General features: G+C 38.7%; 1 protein-coding gene across 7 annotated transcripts in view; it reads left to right on the top strand.

Moving 5' to 3' along the window:
• ARID1B (AT-rich interaction domain 1B) overlaps nt 1-15,197 on the top strand; it is a 329,115-nt gene that overhangs the window by 285,838 nt on the left and 28,080 nt on the right. For all 7 annotated transcript variants that reach the window (XM_071740628.1, XM_071740632.1, XM_071740629.1 and 4 more), the window contains 3 exons: nt 7,350-7,459; nt 8,222-8,380; nt 14,263-14,472. In XM_071740628.1, the coding sequence (XP_071596729.1) occupies nt 7,350-7,459; nt 8,222-8,380; nt 14,263-14,472 (479 nt within the window). The remainder of the gene's footprint in view (nt 1-7,349; nt 7,460-8,221; nt 8,381-14,262; nt 14,473-15,197) is intronic.

Raw genomic sequence — 15,197 nt, forward strand, 5'->3', positions numbered from 1 at the left:
CAGCCCTGGGCTGGTGGCAGAGGGAAAGCCTTCTTCATTTGATTCATCCCATCTGGGTAGTTTGGAGTAATTTGAAACCAGGCTAAGGTATTAATGTTTTTTGGTACAGTAACTCATACGTTTTTCATTAAGTCCTTTGCACAGCTTGTAGATGGGTGTAATGTTCTGAGCAGTCCGAGCAGAGCTCAGCCCCAGTTTGACAAAGGTGTTGATTAGCAAGTATATGTATGTATGTGTGTGTGTGTATCTGCAAGAGGAAGGAGTAAAACCTCATCTGTTAAGAGGCTACTGTTGTTTTTCAGTGCCTTACTTCCTAAGATTGCAATTTCAGATATTTATTGTGGTACTGGGATAAAAATAAGAAATGGGCACCTGCTCTGACTTAAAGATGCTGGAAGCAGAGAATTTGAAAGCATGACTATGTTCTGAAAGATAGACCATATTTACTGTTTTCAAAATTCATATAGCCATATAGAGGTTCTCTTAATTTACCTACTTAAATATCAGTGTACGAAAACTAATCATAATTTCCTTTTGAAAAAAAAAAAGCATATTTAATGTAGCTGCTGGATTCATCCTTCATATGACTTGTGGATTCAAAATTATTTGCTGCTTTGTGTGTGAAGACAGGTGAATGTAATTCTGTGCAAATGTGCTTTATAGTTGGTATTCAGCTTGAACTCCTAACAATTATCTTCCATCAAAGTAATACTTCAGTAAAGATAGATTCTTTCATTGGGGTTGGAGTTTCAGTGACCCTGAAACAGATCCTCCCAAATACTCCAGCCATGGGGGTTTTGTGCATGCTTTACTGGTTGCATTAGCCATTTTTGAATTGTTGGGGGATTGAAGGTTTTTGAAAGCTGGATAGGTTGTGCTGAGGTGATTTGATTTTCTTTCTTAGTTGGTTTTGTTTCTTTTATTTCTCTAGAAATGCCTTACTACTTAAATTGCATCTTGCCAAGAGCCTGTGTTGCAGTGAGTTTCTTTCCTCTATGAAGTTGCTCTTGAGACACTTAACAGTGTCTTCTTTTTCAGGAATACTAAGGTAGTGGTTTTGATCCACAAAAGAAAGAGAAAGGAAGTTGTTAATCAGCGAGATTTAAAAAAAAAAATACAATAAAAGATAAGGAAAAAAAAAAAGAAAAAAGAAAAAAAAAGGTTTATTCTAGTGCTGGCTTGGAAGCCATTGGTTAGTCCAGACAGCACACTTCACCATCTGGATGAAGAGGGAAAAGCTATTGAAAAGACCATTAGATAATAGCTTGCTTTTTCCCCACCAGAGCTGTCCCAGGTAATATTATGTTTTGTTTGTGTAGTTATGTGTTTTGTCTGGCTTGCTGAAATAAAATTACTTCTGAGCATTGAAACTGTGCTATAAATTCTGTTTTGCTATTAGCAGAAGTAATTTTTCCCCCTTTTCCTTTGGCCCCCAGAGCTGCAAAAATAACCAACAGCAAACAGATGGCAGAGTGCCCTGCCTAAGAAGATTTATGTATTCCTAAGGAATAACCAGTTTAAAGGAAGATTCACAGAGGGTTTTTTGTTCAGATAATTCAGCCATTCGTTATTTCATACAGTGGAAATCTGTTCAATGCGAGGCCATTTATCCTGGCAGTCTTTTGTATGTGGTAGTCATACTCTTTTTATTGTGTTATGCATTCTGAAATATTGGATTTTTAATAATTTAAACATTTATCAGGGTTTTTTTCTGCTGGTGCATTTGTGAGGTTTTCTTTTGTTCCAGTTTTATTAATTCAAAGATTACCCAATGGAAAGGAAGCGTGAGATGAACTAGAGGAGTTCAGTGCACCTCTTTTCCTCTGTGTGTGAGCAGACATGTATCTAGATTGCTCTATATCGCTTTACGCAGCCAGACTCCAAGAGCAAACAGACAGTGTTGGTACAGGGGGAACAAAAAGAGAAAATTAGGTGCGAATACACTGCTGGGGCACGTGCACTGGGAATGTTGGATCTCCCCCTATCCTGACTCCGCTTCTGCTTGGGTCAAAGAAGTGGAGGGCTGAGCTCAAGACAAGTGTAAATACAGTACTTTTAAATGATAATGTCGTGAGCTAGGGGAGCACTTCACGGTCAGCTCTGGCCCTGCATTTGATGAGGTGGAGAACTTGCAGGTGATAGCTGCTTCCAGGCTTGAAAATGGCTTTTCCCATTACACAAAGTCCGGTTCAGCTGTCTGGCTCTTGGGCATTTGTCCTGCTGGTGTAAAGTCATACATCCTCAGAGAAAACAGGGTTCAGTTCATGTGCAGGGGCAAAAAACAGATGCAACCTAGTGGATGCTTATAGAGTTAAGTATGGGCATTGGTTGATTTGCTAGCATGCACTGAGCATGAACATCTGAGGCCAGTGAAAAAGTAAGGTAAGCAATAGGGAAAAGTTGTGTTTTTTTGGTTGTCTGGGTTTTGGAGAGTACAGTCTTGTTGTCTGTTTTGAGGGAGGAAGGTATATTTTGGTTATGTTCATTTTAATTAAATGCACTTTTAGGTATTACTCTAAAATAGGGAGAGATTATTGATGCTGTTTCACATAGTTTTGGAACTTCAGTAAAGCTGTAACGCTGGTTTCGCCACACTTCTATTAGCCTTTGTGTACCTCCTTATTACCAGTGGATCCTTTTTATTCTGTAGCTTTTTTAGTTGATGTCACAATTGAAAAGAAGATCATGTTGCAGTTCAGCATCCTGGTACTTTAGAAGTGACTGTGGATCAAATACCAGGTCTCCAGCTTCTACTGATGTGGAGCAATTCAGGAACACAGAAATTATGAGATCAAAGCATATGGATCCTTCTGATAGAACGTCCTTTGTGATAGAGTATCCCATCCATAACAATACAGAAAGCTTCAAGAAAAAGTTACAGAATCCATTCAAAATTATCAAACAAACTGCCATCAGAAAAACAGTATAACCTCCACTATCCATTTCTTATATGAGTTCACATTTTCTACATTTTAGATTTTCTTTCCCCTGTTTTTCAAATGCAGGTTTTAAGCATGTGTATAATAAAAGGAAACTTAAAATTCTAACATAAATAAGATAATTTCCTGCTGTGAGCCTTGATAATTCTAGCGAAAATTATCTTCAAAAATAAGTAACAAGGAGTTTGTATCTTGCAGAATTCCATGTTGTGCTTGCACAGAAACTGACACTCATAATCTCTCCTACCTCTGGAGATGAACAAAACAATGAAGCAGCGTTAATCTCCTTACTGCCACAAGGATCCTTTCCTAATTTCGCTACCTGTGCCCTACTGACACCTTCCATTTTCTGGGCATTATTTTTATCCCAAATGAATTTTTACCATTGTAATACTTAATTTTTCCTAGGACATTGTGTTTTACATAATTTGCCCTAAGGTAATTAAAAGGATGCTCTGAAAAATAATGATAAAAATAGATGCATCTTTTCATATTTATTATATATATTTGACTTTGGTTTATTTGGATTAACCTCTGATAGAGAAAGGAATTATATTTATGGAAGTGAAGCATTTTTTAGAAACGTTGATTGGCTGTGTCCCTGTTTTGCAGCTTAGTTACATTTTTACTTTTTTGAAAAATTGAGACTTCCATTTGTTTTTTTGCTCTATCACATACTTTCATATGACCTATTATATAATGAACATTTAAAAAAACTTGCGGGAGGATGTCAGCAGTTGGCAACAGCTGGAGTATCTCCTCACCTATACTCCAGACAAGAAGTGACTGTAATCCAATGGTCATTGTGTGCCAGCTCCTGGCATAGAGATGCCTGCATCCCAGGCCACTTATGCTTACATCATCCTTTGGATGAGAATTGCTAGGAGGAAAGAAGGTGTGGCACTGAGATCCTGGGTGGCCCTGTTGTCTCTTGTCAGATAAGGTGCCTGAGACCCCTGGGCTGTGCTTTTCCCCAGAGGGGGACAGTCATTTGTGGCAGGACATTATGAAATGCTGTTGTGCCTCTTCTGTTTTTCTTGTGGGCATAAAAGCAGTGGGGATCCTCTTGCCAACTTCACATTTCACCACATGAGTCACACAAGCTTTTTGGTTTGCTTTGCTTTTTTGCTTTTTTTTTTTTGTTTGTTTGTTTTTTTACTTTTTTTTCAGTGGGACAGTGCTAGGAGTAGAAGGGAGGAAGGCAAGTCTTACAAAGGATGTAATATTCTGTTTTGTGGAGTGTGATTTGTTATTGCACTAGCAATAAAGAGAAAAACAATGTTTGTGTTGCTGTTCCTACAGTATTTCATCATCTTCTGGGACTGACAGAGAAGCCTTTAGCAAAAAAAAGAATACTTTGCTGCAGTTTTACTCATGTCAATATCTGCCTTTGAGTATGTTAAATTCAATGTGGAATAGTTAATTCAGGACCTTGACCCATACTTGCTTTTTGAAATCATTCTAGCTCTTAAATTCTTATAATAAGCCAGAGGCTAGTACTTGACATCTATTCACAGTACGCTCCAACTCTTTTTGAGTCAAGATTTCCCTGTTATCCTCCTCTCTAAAATGTTTTGTCCTTTGGTCTACACTTCACACACAGAATTATTAGTACCTGCATAGAAAGAGACTGTATCTTATTTTAGCAGTTTCATGACAATAACAGTATTTCACTGCTCAGAAAAGGGTCAAAACAATGTTCTCACTGCACTGCTTTGCTAGAAAAAAAGTGAAGGAATGTCTGTTTGCAAATCACTGGAGAGTACGTTTGCAAGAAGTTACAAAACAGCATTTCAACAGTGGATAGAAAAGTAGTTGTGGAAACATCTTTGGTAAAAGCTACAGGGAAACTAGACAACCTTGCAATTTGCTATGAAAATCCTGGCAGTTCTGCTGCCAGGAAGAAAGGATGTAGATGAAGTAAATAATTTAGAACAAAAAGTGAAACGGAATTTGGGAAACTTATTTTTTCCATAATTGTCTCTAAATCCTGATATGTTAGCATATGCCAACAAGATATATTCAAAAGTCAAAATGAGTCAGGTTTCTTAGATTTTTAAACATGATTAATGTGGTCAGAATATGTGTGGTAATTTGCAGACTGGAGTTGCTTGCCCTTTACATGACAGCCTAAAATCTCAATGGAAAAGAGATTTAATAATGGAATTCTGGTGGAAACAGGACTACCAGGAGTGGGCACAATTACTTTGTTCTTGATAAGAGAAATACCATGTGCCAGCCCTGATAACAGTGACCTATCAGCAGAGGACTTAGCCATGCAGAATTCTGGAGAAGAAGCCTGATCGCTAACTTTGCTTTGTTTAACCTCTCTAAAATTGCTTTAGAGAAGAAGGGTCATCTTTGCTTGCTTTGAAACTAGAACTAAGACTTCTTCTTCAGCTCTTTCACAGCATGAAATGTGTTAACTGTTAAAATGGATATTGTGTAAGATAGACATCCCCATTTGAGACCAGACTGGGGCATACATTTGACCATTTTGTACATATTTTTTGAAATCTCTAGAAGTAAAATAACTTTTTGCTAAGTGGAATTCAAAACTAAAATGTGTTACACTGCCATCCATAATGGTCACAAGCTGCCCCACCTCCTCAAACAGAGTATAAGGGCAAAATGCATACCAATCAAATGTTTAGTGGATGCTGGCTTGCCAGAATCATGTTGCTTGGCTGTTTTGTTGAGGTTTCACACACATACATAAAAATAACAGCATTTTTAGCTGATCCCAATAGATTTTTCTCTGCAGCTGCATCACTTGAAAAAGGCTTTTTGTTCCAATTCTTGAAGTCTTAAGTATTGCAAGTAATTTTTTTTTTTTTAAATCTCAATTATGATTTATGTGTTGTGATGACTTTAAGGGCTTGATTGGGCTACAAATGTGCTTTGAAAAAACAAGGAAATGTGCCCATGAAAAACACCAGCAGTCGAATATTGAGAACACTGAGCATACAGTTATAAACTCACATGGCACATGGCTGGGTAGGTTTTTTTGGCAGACCCGTAGTCTCAACCTGCAGTGATGCTAAAGATATTAGCAAATTAGCACTGCAAAGCTTGCCAGCGTATTCACCAGAGTCCTGCTCATGCTCTCACTGCTGTAATTAAAACTAATTATTTTCTAAAACATAGTAATACATGAATATGTGCAATAATCGTTTCGTAGTGGGCAATCTGTGAAGTATTTTTAAAGCTTCTTTTCCCTCTCCTGTCTTTGGCTTGCTATGCTGTGAGCCTGCTGCCTGGAGCATGCCAGCATTGTCATGCTGCAGAGAGGCACACTAGTCTGGTAATGATCATATATTTTGCTCTTTTTTTTAACCATGCTGCTTTACTGATTCTTAAAATTAGTAAGTTTGGGATCTGTACTATTTCCTTTTTATTGCCATGAAGGTTTTTCTGCATTCTTCTTCTCTCTTTTCTTATCTTCTTTGAAAGATGGGCATGAGGGGAAGCAAAAAAGGGAGAGGAAGGGAAGATAATCCAGTCTTTTACAAATGCTGTGCACATGGTTTTCTGCAGGGAAAGAATCACCTGGTGTCTTGCAGTTGTTCTCTGGTTATTTGCATTGATCCAGTGTCATGGCATCTCCTAGCATCTGCTCTGCCCAGTATTTTCTGTCTATTTATCTCAATGTTTCTTCTTGCATCGTTCTAGAAATCCAGGAACCCAGCAGCTCTGCAGCAATAATACTATGCTTAGCACTTCCATCTTCAAATAAAAAAACCCTTTGAATTCCTCACAACCCTTGGGAAGCAACTGCTTGCCATTATCAGGGAAAGACATTTGTGTGTTCATTATAGTCCCACCTCGTTTTGGCAGGAGGGAAGAAGTTGGTTCTCCAGCAGAGCGGAGTTTACAGCTTGTAATTCTGTAGTTAAGGCTCACAGTGGCTGAGCCATTCATACCGAAGACGGTAGGGGCTGGAATTATCTGCAGGACACCAGCCTTAATACAGGCATAATTGGGAAATTCAGCCTTTTTTTCTGGGATTCAACATTGCAACCCAAATGTGCGTTATTTTCCTTTACTTTTGTCTCTTGCTGAAGGGAAGGTGTAGTAGCTGTTAAACCAGACTGTTGCTCTGTTAAAATACAGCGGTCAAATGCAGGTACGGTTGGAGACCACCAGCAGTATGAAGAATGACTTTTACTCTGTAAAGTGGTTGTGGTTGTTGTTCTTGCATGGTGCTTGTGTCCTCCCCTCCTCCATTCTCTTCCATTTCCTCGCTTCAACTGAAGAGGTTTCCAGGTTTCCGGATGCTAGAATAACAGGACAGAGGTGGGATAACGTTACTCTGCTTCACGTGTCACCACGACCTTGCAGCAGGAAGCGTGTTTTTTCCTACAAAGCCAAACACAGTCATGCTTAACTGTTTCTCCTGTTTTCGATCAGCACCTATGGGTCTTGCAGATATGATGACACCTGGTGAGTCCAAACTACCCCTTCCTCTCAAAACAGATGGCAAAGAAGAAGGACCCCCCCAGCCCGAGAGCAAGTCAAAGGTATTTACCACCTCCGCACGTGGTGTTGGTGCAGCCCACAGAAGTCTGCTGTTTTGTCCTTCATCTTCTGGTTTTGGCCTACCCACTTCTGTTCTTTCCTGCATGCCTTTCCATTCATGTGCAATCTCTTTGTTTGTTTTTCTTTTTAGTTTTTCTTTTTGGTTTGTTTTGGTTTGGTTTTTTCCTTCATTGTGTGGATCTGAAAGTTACTAGTTCTTACGGCATTTTAACTTGCGGGGGCAAAGCAACCCAAGCCAAAACTTGCGTGGGGATTCGGCTGTGCCAGGTGGGTGGGAAAGAAGGGTCTTGCCTGGTTTCAATACTTGCAGCCATTTTTCTCTGCCTTCAGTTATAGCTTTCTGTTTTGGCCGCCTCAGCAGCAGCAACATACTTTAATATTTTGCTTTCCTGCCTTATTTGATTTAAAATAAGGTGAACAGCTTGTTTATTTTCTTTCTTTCATAAGGGGAAACCCATGCTTAGCATTCCATGTGAGCTTGAAATAAGCATGGTGGCTCAGTACCTTAGCCAAGCATCCAGCAAACTTTCCAAATTATACTAATGATCAATGTCATTTTAATACCTTTTATATATATATATAAATATATTTATATATGTGTGTGTTTTCTGTATGTGTCTCTCTGTTTATATATATTTTATATATAAAAATTGGTCAGTCTGTTAAACTGGATGTATTTTTTTGTTCTTAATAAAGTTTGCCCTGCCTTTGTCATATTTTTTTTTTTTATTCCTCTACCACAGGATAGCTACAGCTCTCAGGGTATTTCTCAGCCCCCAACCCCAGGCAACCTGCCAGTCCCTTCCCCAATGTCCCCAAGCTCTGCTAGCATCTCCTCATTTCATGGAGATGAAAGTGATAGCATTAGCAGCCCAGGCTGGCCAAAGACTCCATCAAGCCCTGTAAGTGGCTCTGGTTTTTTTGTTTTTTGTTAATTTTTTTGTAATTAATTATATTTTAATGCTTGCTTGTTTGTTTTGTAAATTTCTTCATTATTTATCTACTAAACAGTTTTCTTTCTTTGTAACACTGGGTACAAATTCTGCTCTCGGACACATGACTGTAAGTTCCACTGCCTGGCTTCAGTGGGGCCTGAGCATGCTTATCCAAGGGCAAAATTTGTCCCAAAAGTATTTTGAAATAAGATAGAGTAAAATTGTGTGCATCATGCAAGTGTGCTGTCTGGTAATACAGCGGTTGTTGTGAAGAAAACATCCTTCCTGTAGTGCATCAGCTTCCAAGCATGCCAACTGTGTTGTTATGGACAATTCCATTTCTGTTTCTGGGCCCAAACTCCTTCACACAACTGACTTCACTCTGGTTGCTGCACTTGTCTTTACTAGGATTATTTAGGGGGAAAAAAAGAAAAAAGATAAATCTTCTCCCCGGTTGAAACTATTATCAATCAAAGTTTAAATTGTAGAGCCAGCAGTTTAAATTGTATGGCACCACGAAAAAGCTGCCATATATATTTTCGAAACATTTTAAATTTTGAATCGTGTGTTTGGAAATATAATCATTAAGTTATCAGGGTGTAGTCTAAACCAAAATTGTTTCTGATTTGCTTCATTCAGCTATTTTGACATGACCCAGATTGTGGGTAGAAAAAAACTTGATCCATCTATGTTTTTAGAAAAGTATTTTTTAGATTAATTATGTTTATTTGTTGTAACAAAAAACCTGAGAGAGATGTGTGGAGCTAAAAATTATTTTCATCACCTATGTATCTATATATATGCACATAGAAAAGCTATATACATATATAGAAAAATGAATGCAGACATAAGCTGTTATGGCCTATGGGGAGCAAATATCTGCTTGGTCATTTCTGCTTTGGTGTTTTTGTTTTGGGGTTTTTTGGTTTTTTTTAATTAAAAAAAAATGTATTGTTCCTCTTATTTTTACAAAAAGTAATAATAATTTCTACATAGAAAAACACTGATATCTATTCTTGTGAGGAATATGTCAGCTTTTTCTAATGTTAATGTGCACTTAAATTAGCAACAATTCTTTGATAACAATTTAATTTTCACAGAGTGATATGTTTAATATGTCTCTGGACAAACAGAGGAAGGCCAATTGGAGGGAAGAAGATCTACCCACCCAAAAACCAAACATCTAGTGAACCCCCTGAGCAAAGGGGCAGCATGGCATGAAATGCACTACCTTAAATGTTTTTGTGTTTATTTGGTAGCGACTTTGAGTCTCAGAAGGCAGCTGGTGTTACTTGTTCCCACAAAGTCTCATCTTTTTCTTAACAGCATTTCTGAAAGCGTGGTACCAAAAACTCTGCTGGTTCAATTTGTAGTAGTCTTTTGGGTATTGCTTATTTGGGTGTTTCTTTGGAGGGATTCAAGAGAGTTACTGTACAGGCTGTCCAGCACATCGAGTTCTTCCTCTATAAGGCTATCAAGTGATAATGCATTCCTGAGCTCAGTGCATGAACTGCATAACAAATCCTAGAGTCATCATAAACATATGTGCTGTTTTTCCCATGTAAATATGCCAAAGTATATAGGGTTGTTAAAAATAAATGGAGGAGGTTCAAACTTATGTCGTAATGCTGCTGCATCTTTAGCTTCAGTTAGCTTCTTGATACACAGATATGGAAAAATACAGTGCTTTAGAACCATAGAAAAATAAGTGCTGGAAATTAGCAGATCCTTTTTTCCTCTATGGAGGCAAGAGTACTGGATAACTTCATTGACTTCAGCAGCAGCTTGAGGTAGACTGGAACGATTGATTGCAGGTGTTTCATTACACTTGAAAACAGCCAGAATTTGTTCATTAAATCCCAAAGCCACTTCATGTGCTACAACTTCTCCATTCCAGCAGAGAATAAAAGCAAAGGTGAATAATCTGTCATTCACTACTCAGTATTCCTGTGATCCTACTAAGTGGGTCCTCTCTTTCAGCAGTTTTATGTGGAAGTGAGGCTGGAGAAAATGTGGAGAAGGAATTGTTGAACGTTATGTTTTGAGTGCTCTTCAGGTACATAGAAAAAAGGGCTCTTCTGCTATGCTAATTTTACATGTAGTGTGCATCCCTGACAGTGGCAAGGTGGCTTTTTAAATTTTTAAGACATTTCAAGTGTGAGTGTGAACTCTGCAGGGTCACTGCAATATTAGTAAAACAGTAAGTTGTGAAAACCCAGTAAAATCTTGGGTACCGGTGAGGATGACAGTGGATACACCCATGGTACTAGCTGCGAGGGGTCTGCAGAGTCCTTGAGGAAGAAATCTTGACAGAGGTTTGTGTCCTGCAAAAGCGTCTGCCAGAGATTCCATTTTGGCAGTTTTTGCTGCTTGAGTATGAATAATCTGTTCTTTAGTAAAATAGGTCTTTGTAATGAGTGTAATACTGAAGTGAACAGTAGATAGTTCTCTAAATATAGATGATCAAAGGTATGTAGAGAAACAACTACCTACTGCCTTACTGTGAAAAGAGCTCCTACAGAAATCTGTTGCTCTGAAGGAATCTGCAGACTCACCATAGAAGGATCTGTATATAATACAGTTTTTATAGGTCGTAGGTGTATTGAAAATAAATTATAGTGTTCATCAGATTTAATACAGGCATTGTCTTGGAACCCACATATTCTGGTGGGGTTTTTTAAATCATCCATTTAAACATGGGTGCTCATACCATGTAGAAGAGTGCTAGGGATTGAGGACAGAGCAGGGTGCAACTGAATTGGGAAAGGTATGCGAGCCACAGGCTTGCACCAGAATTCTTTTATAATCAAAATTATCAACAAATTTAACAGAATGAAAGGCCATGATCTATGTTCTTCCAGCATTGCCTGACATGCACTCATCTTAGTTAACAATCAAGTAATGGGATTGTTTTGTAATTTCTGAGGGTTAACCTATAGGCAAATTTAAGCTGCCAGCTGAATCTGCCCTTGTGGAACTGAAGTTTGTGTGTAGAGTAGCTTGCACACATCTGTCATTCTTATATGTTTACACTTATAAAAATAGGTGAAGAGGGAATAGAAAAAGATCTTTACTCTTGAGGTATAACATTCTTCCCTCCAGTGGATTCTTCTAAAGTTAACATTTCACTTTAGAAGAAAATTGCACCCATTTTACAAAGCATGACAACCTGAAAGCTCACACAGTAAGAAACACTTCTTACCTTCTGTAAGCTGTGAAAAGTTTTCAGATTATACTGTCATTTCAGAGCCTGCTGCCACACTGCTGAAAAGCAGCAGCATTTGAAATGTATAGTAGAAAAAACAAGAATGAAAAATTCTTAACTGGTTTCCACTCTGCTCTGGATCTGATTAGAAAAAGAGAATCTTGCCATTTAAAAGTGAAACCATAAATCTGGTAAATCTGAACATTCTCAACTGTGAACTACCATAAAAGTGAAATAGAAACTATTTTGTTGCCTCATATGTTAGAGTATAAGCAGATACAAAATTGTATGGATAAAAGCTGAAATTTCCTACCTTGGTTTTTATTAGAATTCTCTGGCATCATAGGTGTCAGATTAAAAAATTAATGCTGGTGAGCAGTAGAGTAACTTTGTTCTTAACTGCACTTGGTAATGGAGTAGCTCCAGTTTATTCAACTGTTAAAGCCTATGTGATCATAAATCTGTTCCCACTACAAAATCAAATTATAGTAATATGACTTGACCTATTTCCCTGCTTTCACCCACACCCCCCAAAAAATCTCTGACAAAGTATATGTGTTAAAAAGAATCAAAGTGATTTTCTTAAACACTCAGATACATAGCGAGTGATGCTTTGAGTACCTCGGTTGCCATTACAGGATCACTTTGTGCTTTCCTTGCATAATCTGCGGGACTTATGTCAAAGTACTTCCCTGACAGGCACTTAGTATTAGCAAAACAAATTCAGCCTTGACTCTGACTTTAGTAAGAGGAGTAACACAACTGCAGCTGGCTCAAGTAAATTAAGGAGTGTACCTCATTTCTAAGTAAGAAAGGTAACAATATCTGTCTGCAGGAAGGACTACTCTGAATAAATTACAGCATCAGGAAGCAAGGCAGAAAATTTTACAGAGGACAATTTATTAAAAATTAGTATCTGTTCACCGGAAAGAACAGCAGTAGCTCATGGAACTGCTGGGTCACCCCCCTTGGTTTCACATCTTTTTTGTCCTGACTCTCCTCCAGCGTTGCCAAGTTCCAGCTAATGGCTGGAGAGAGATACAGAGATACACATTTTTCAGGCTAACGTGCAAGATGAATGGTGGCAATGCTTTTAAAATCATTGGTAGTTGGATGCTACCCCACTGCATCTTTCATAGTGTTGAGCGCCACTCCTCAACAGCCCTGTGTGGGTGCGTGGATGAAGTGGCTGATTCTAACAGCATCCCTGAGGTGCAGCTGAGGTCTTCTGTAGAAATGTTCAGCTAGAAATAAAATCTTCTTTCCTTTAGAATGGTGCTGTCTGCTGTTCAGTGTAAGGAAAAAACAAAGGAGGGAAAGAATGATTGACTAGATGAGTTTCAAGAAGTGTCTACTGCGATCAACAATGACGTTTAGGATTTACTATACAGGCATAAAGGATATGTTTCCCTTCCTATATTTGGCTCCTTCCCCAAAGCTTTATATCAATCTTTTTCTCTTGTATTCACTTCTGAATAACTCCCATCTTCCACTGCTGAGAAAATCACTTCATCTCCAAACAGGAGGGTGTCCCTGCAGCCACTCTGTGCTGTCACAGGCAGCTGAGAGTCTAGTCCATCCACATGTGGCACAGAGCCTAGCTCACAGGGTTATATTGCACAAAAAAGATAAGGGTGAGAAGCTATAGCTTGTATAGTGGCCTCAGTGCTTTCTGCCATCTTCATGTAGAGAAGAAAAGGGCATCAAGGTAACATGAGCTTTCATTAGCTGTAAAGCCCGAATAGCAGCAGGAAGGCAGGTTCACTCCTGCTTTTCTGCCACATGAGAAGGAATTTTGCTCTTCCCAGCTCTTCCACTTTTCCTGGTGGTGGTTCAGCTCCAATTGCTCTGCTTTTCCCCAGGTTGTGATACACATTCTCTTTGCAAGGTAGGACAAGGTAGGGCATATGGGACAGCTATCCTCTGTCCTTTACAAGGCAAGAGAGTATTAGCTACTCACAAGCATTATTAGTTCAGGCTGGTAATAGGCAGTTCAGGAGTATTGTCACCAGTCTCCTTGTACTGTAGGCACTATTGCTCCCCTTGCTTTTTGGCCAGAGATACGAAGAAGTAGTAAAGCATTTATGACTCTTTAAAGAAAGTACTACTTCTCAGTGCACTAGTTTGCCATGAATCATGCTTTAGGCTACTTTTGTACATTTCTATTTTCTGGAGGAACGCTTTCAGGTTTTCTAGCCCCTCTCGGGGCAAAGAGGAGAGAGATTTGGTTCGGTTTTAGGATTATGTAAACTTGTGTGTGACAAACTTGGTTTTAATTTTACTCAAATTATTGCTTACCTAAGTACTTCGAGATAAACAGATGAAAAGCACTATGTGAAAGTTACCTCTTTTTAAAATTACATGAGGCAACATCAGAAACTTGCCTTCTGGGATCCAAAGTTAAGATCAGTGAAAGAAATATGAAAATGGGGAGTTTGGGCCCTATATTTTAAAAAGCTGAATTTTCCATATATGGACAGAATGTACTGTTTCTGCCTGAACTAGTAGCCTTCATTCCTGGCTGTTGTGTGATAGCTTTAGTTTGTTTGACATCTTCTCTTTTTCAATGTTGTGAGTTTCTTACTTTCTTTTCCCTCCCCCTCCCACCCTTCCCCCAACTCTTTTTTGTCTTCTTGCAATTTAGAAATCAAGTTCCTCTACCACAACTGGAGAGAAGATCACTAAAGTCTATGAGCTAGGAAACGAGCCAGAGCGCAAGATGTGGGTGGATCGTTACCTCACCTTCATGGAGGAAAGGGGCACACCTGTGGCCAGTCTGCCAGCTGTGGGCAAGAAGCCCCTGGACCTGTTCAGGCTCTATGTCTGTGTCAAGGAGATAGGAGGTTTAGCACAGGTGAGAAGTGCTTGAAAGTGAACTTTTTGAAAAGATTATATGTTTTGTTTTTTTTTTTCCCCTGGAGTATTTCCTGCTGCTACAGCATGTTGTTTTCTGCTCTGACAACATTGTTGAAGAAAACAGTTTCATCCTTTATTAATATTGCCTGGAGTTCGTTTTGGGCTGCATAATTGCCCGAAAACCCTACAGTTCAAATCAAATTTGGCCATTCCTGTACACAGATAAATTTTTTATCTGTTATGGGGAATCCAGTAATGAAAAGAGAAGAAAAGAGAAAACGGACATTGGATCAAAGTTACGAGTAAGAAACATGACAGAGCTGAAAGGAAAAGGAGATTTTAAAATCCATCCTTCCCAGATAGGGATATTGCTTCTAGGACAAATCAATTCATCTCTCCAGGAAAGTGGCGGATGTATTCTTGCAACACAGTGCATCATCTCAAACAGTTCATCTCTGAGTGTCTCTGTTCAGTACATTTGTTTCTTAGACAAGGGCTTTGCTTTCCCTGTGTTTGGCAAATGCTTACAGGATGTTTTCGGTTGCCTTACAAACACGATGATTACAAGGAAAAGGTGAATTACTTAACTGATAGAAAGAAAAACAAAAGCAAGAGGAGCTGAAAATAAAAAAGTCAGGTGGGAGAAAGAAGTTTTGGTTTGTTATTTCACCAGTTGACTGGAAGTTCTGCAAAGGATTGTTTAGACATTACTTGTGAGTTCTG

This window comes from Heliangelus exortis, chromosome 3, assembly GCF_036169615.1.
Source record: "Heliangelus exortis chromosome 3, bHelExo1.hap1, whole genome shotgun sequence".
NCBI classification, from domain to species: Eukaryota; Metazoa; Chordata; class Aves; order Apodiformes; family Trochilidae; genus Heliangelus; species Heliangelus exortis.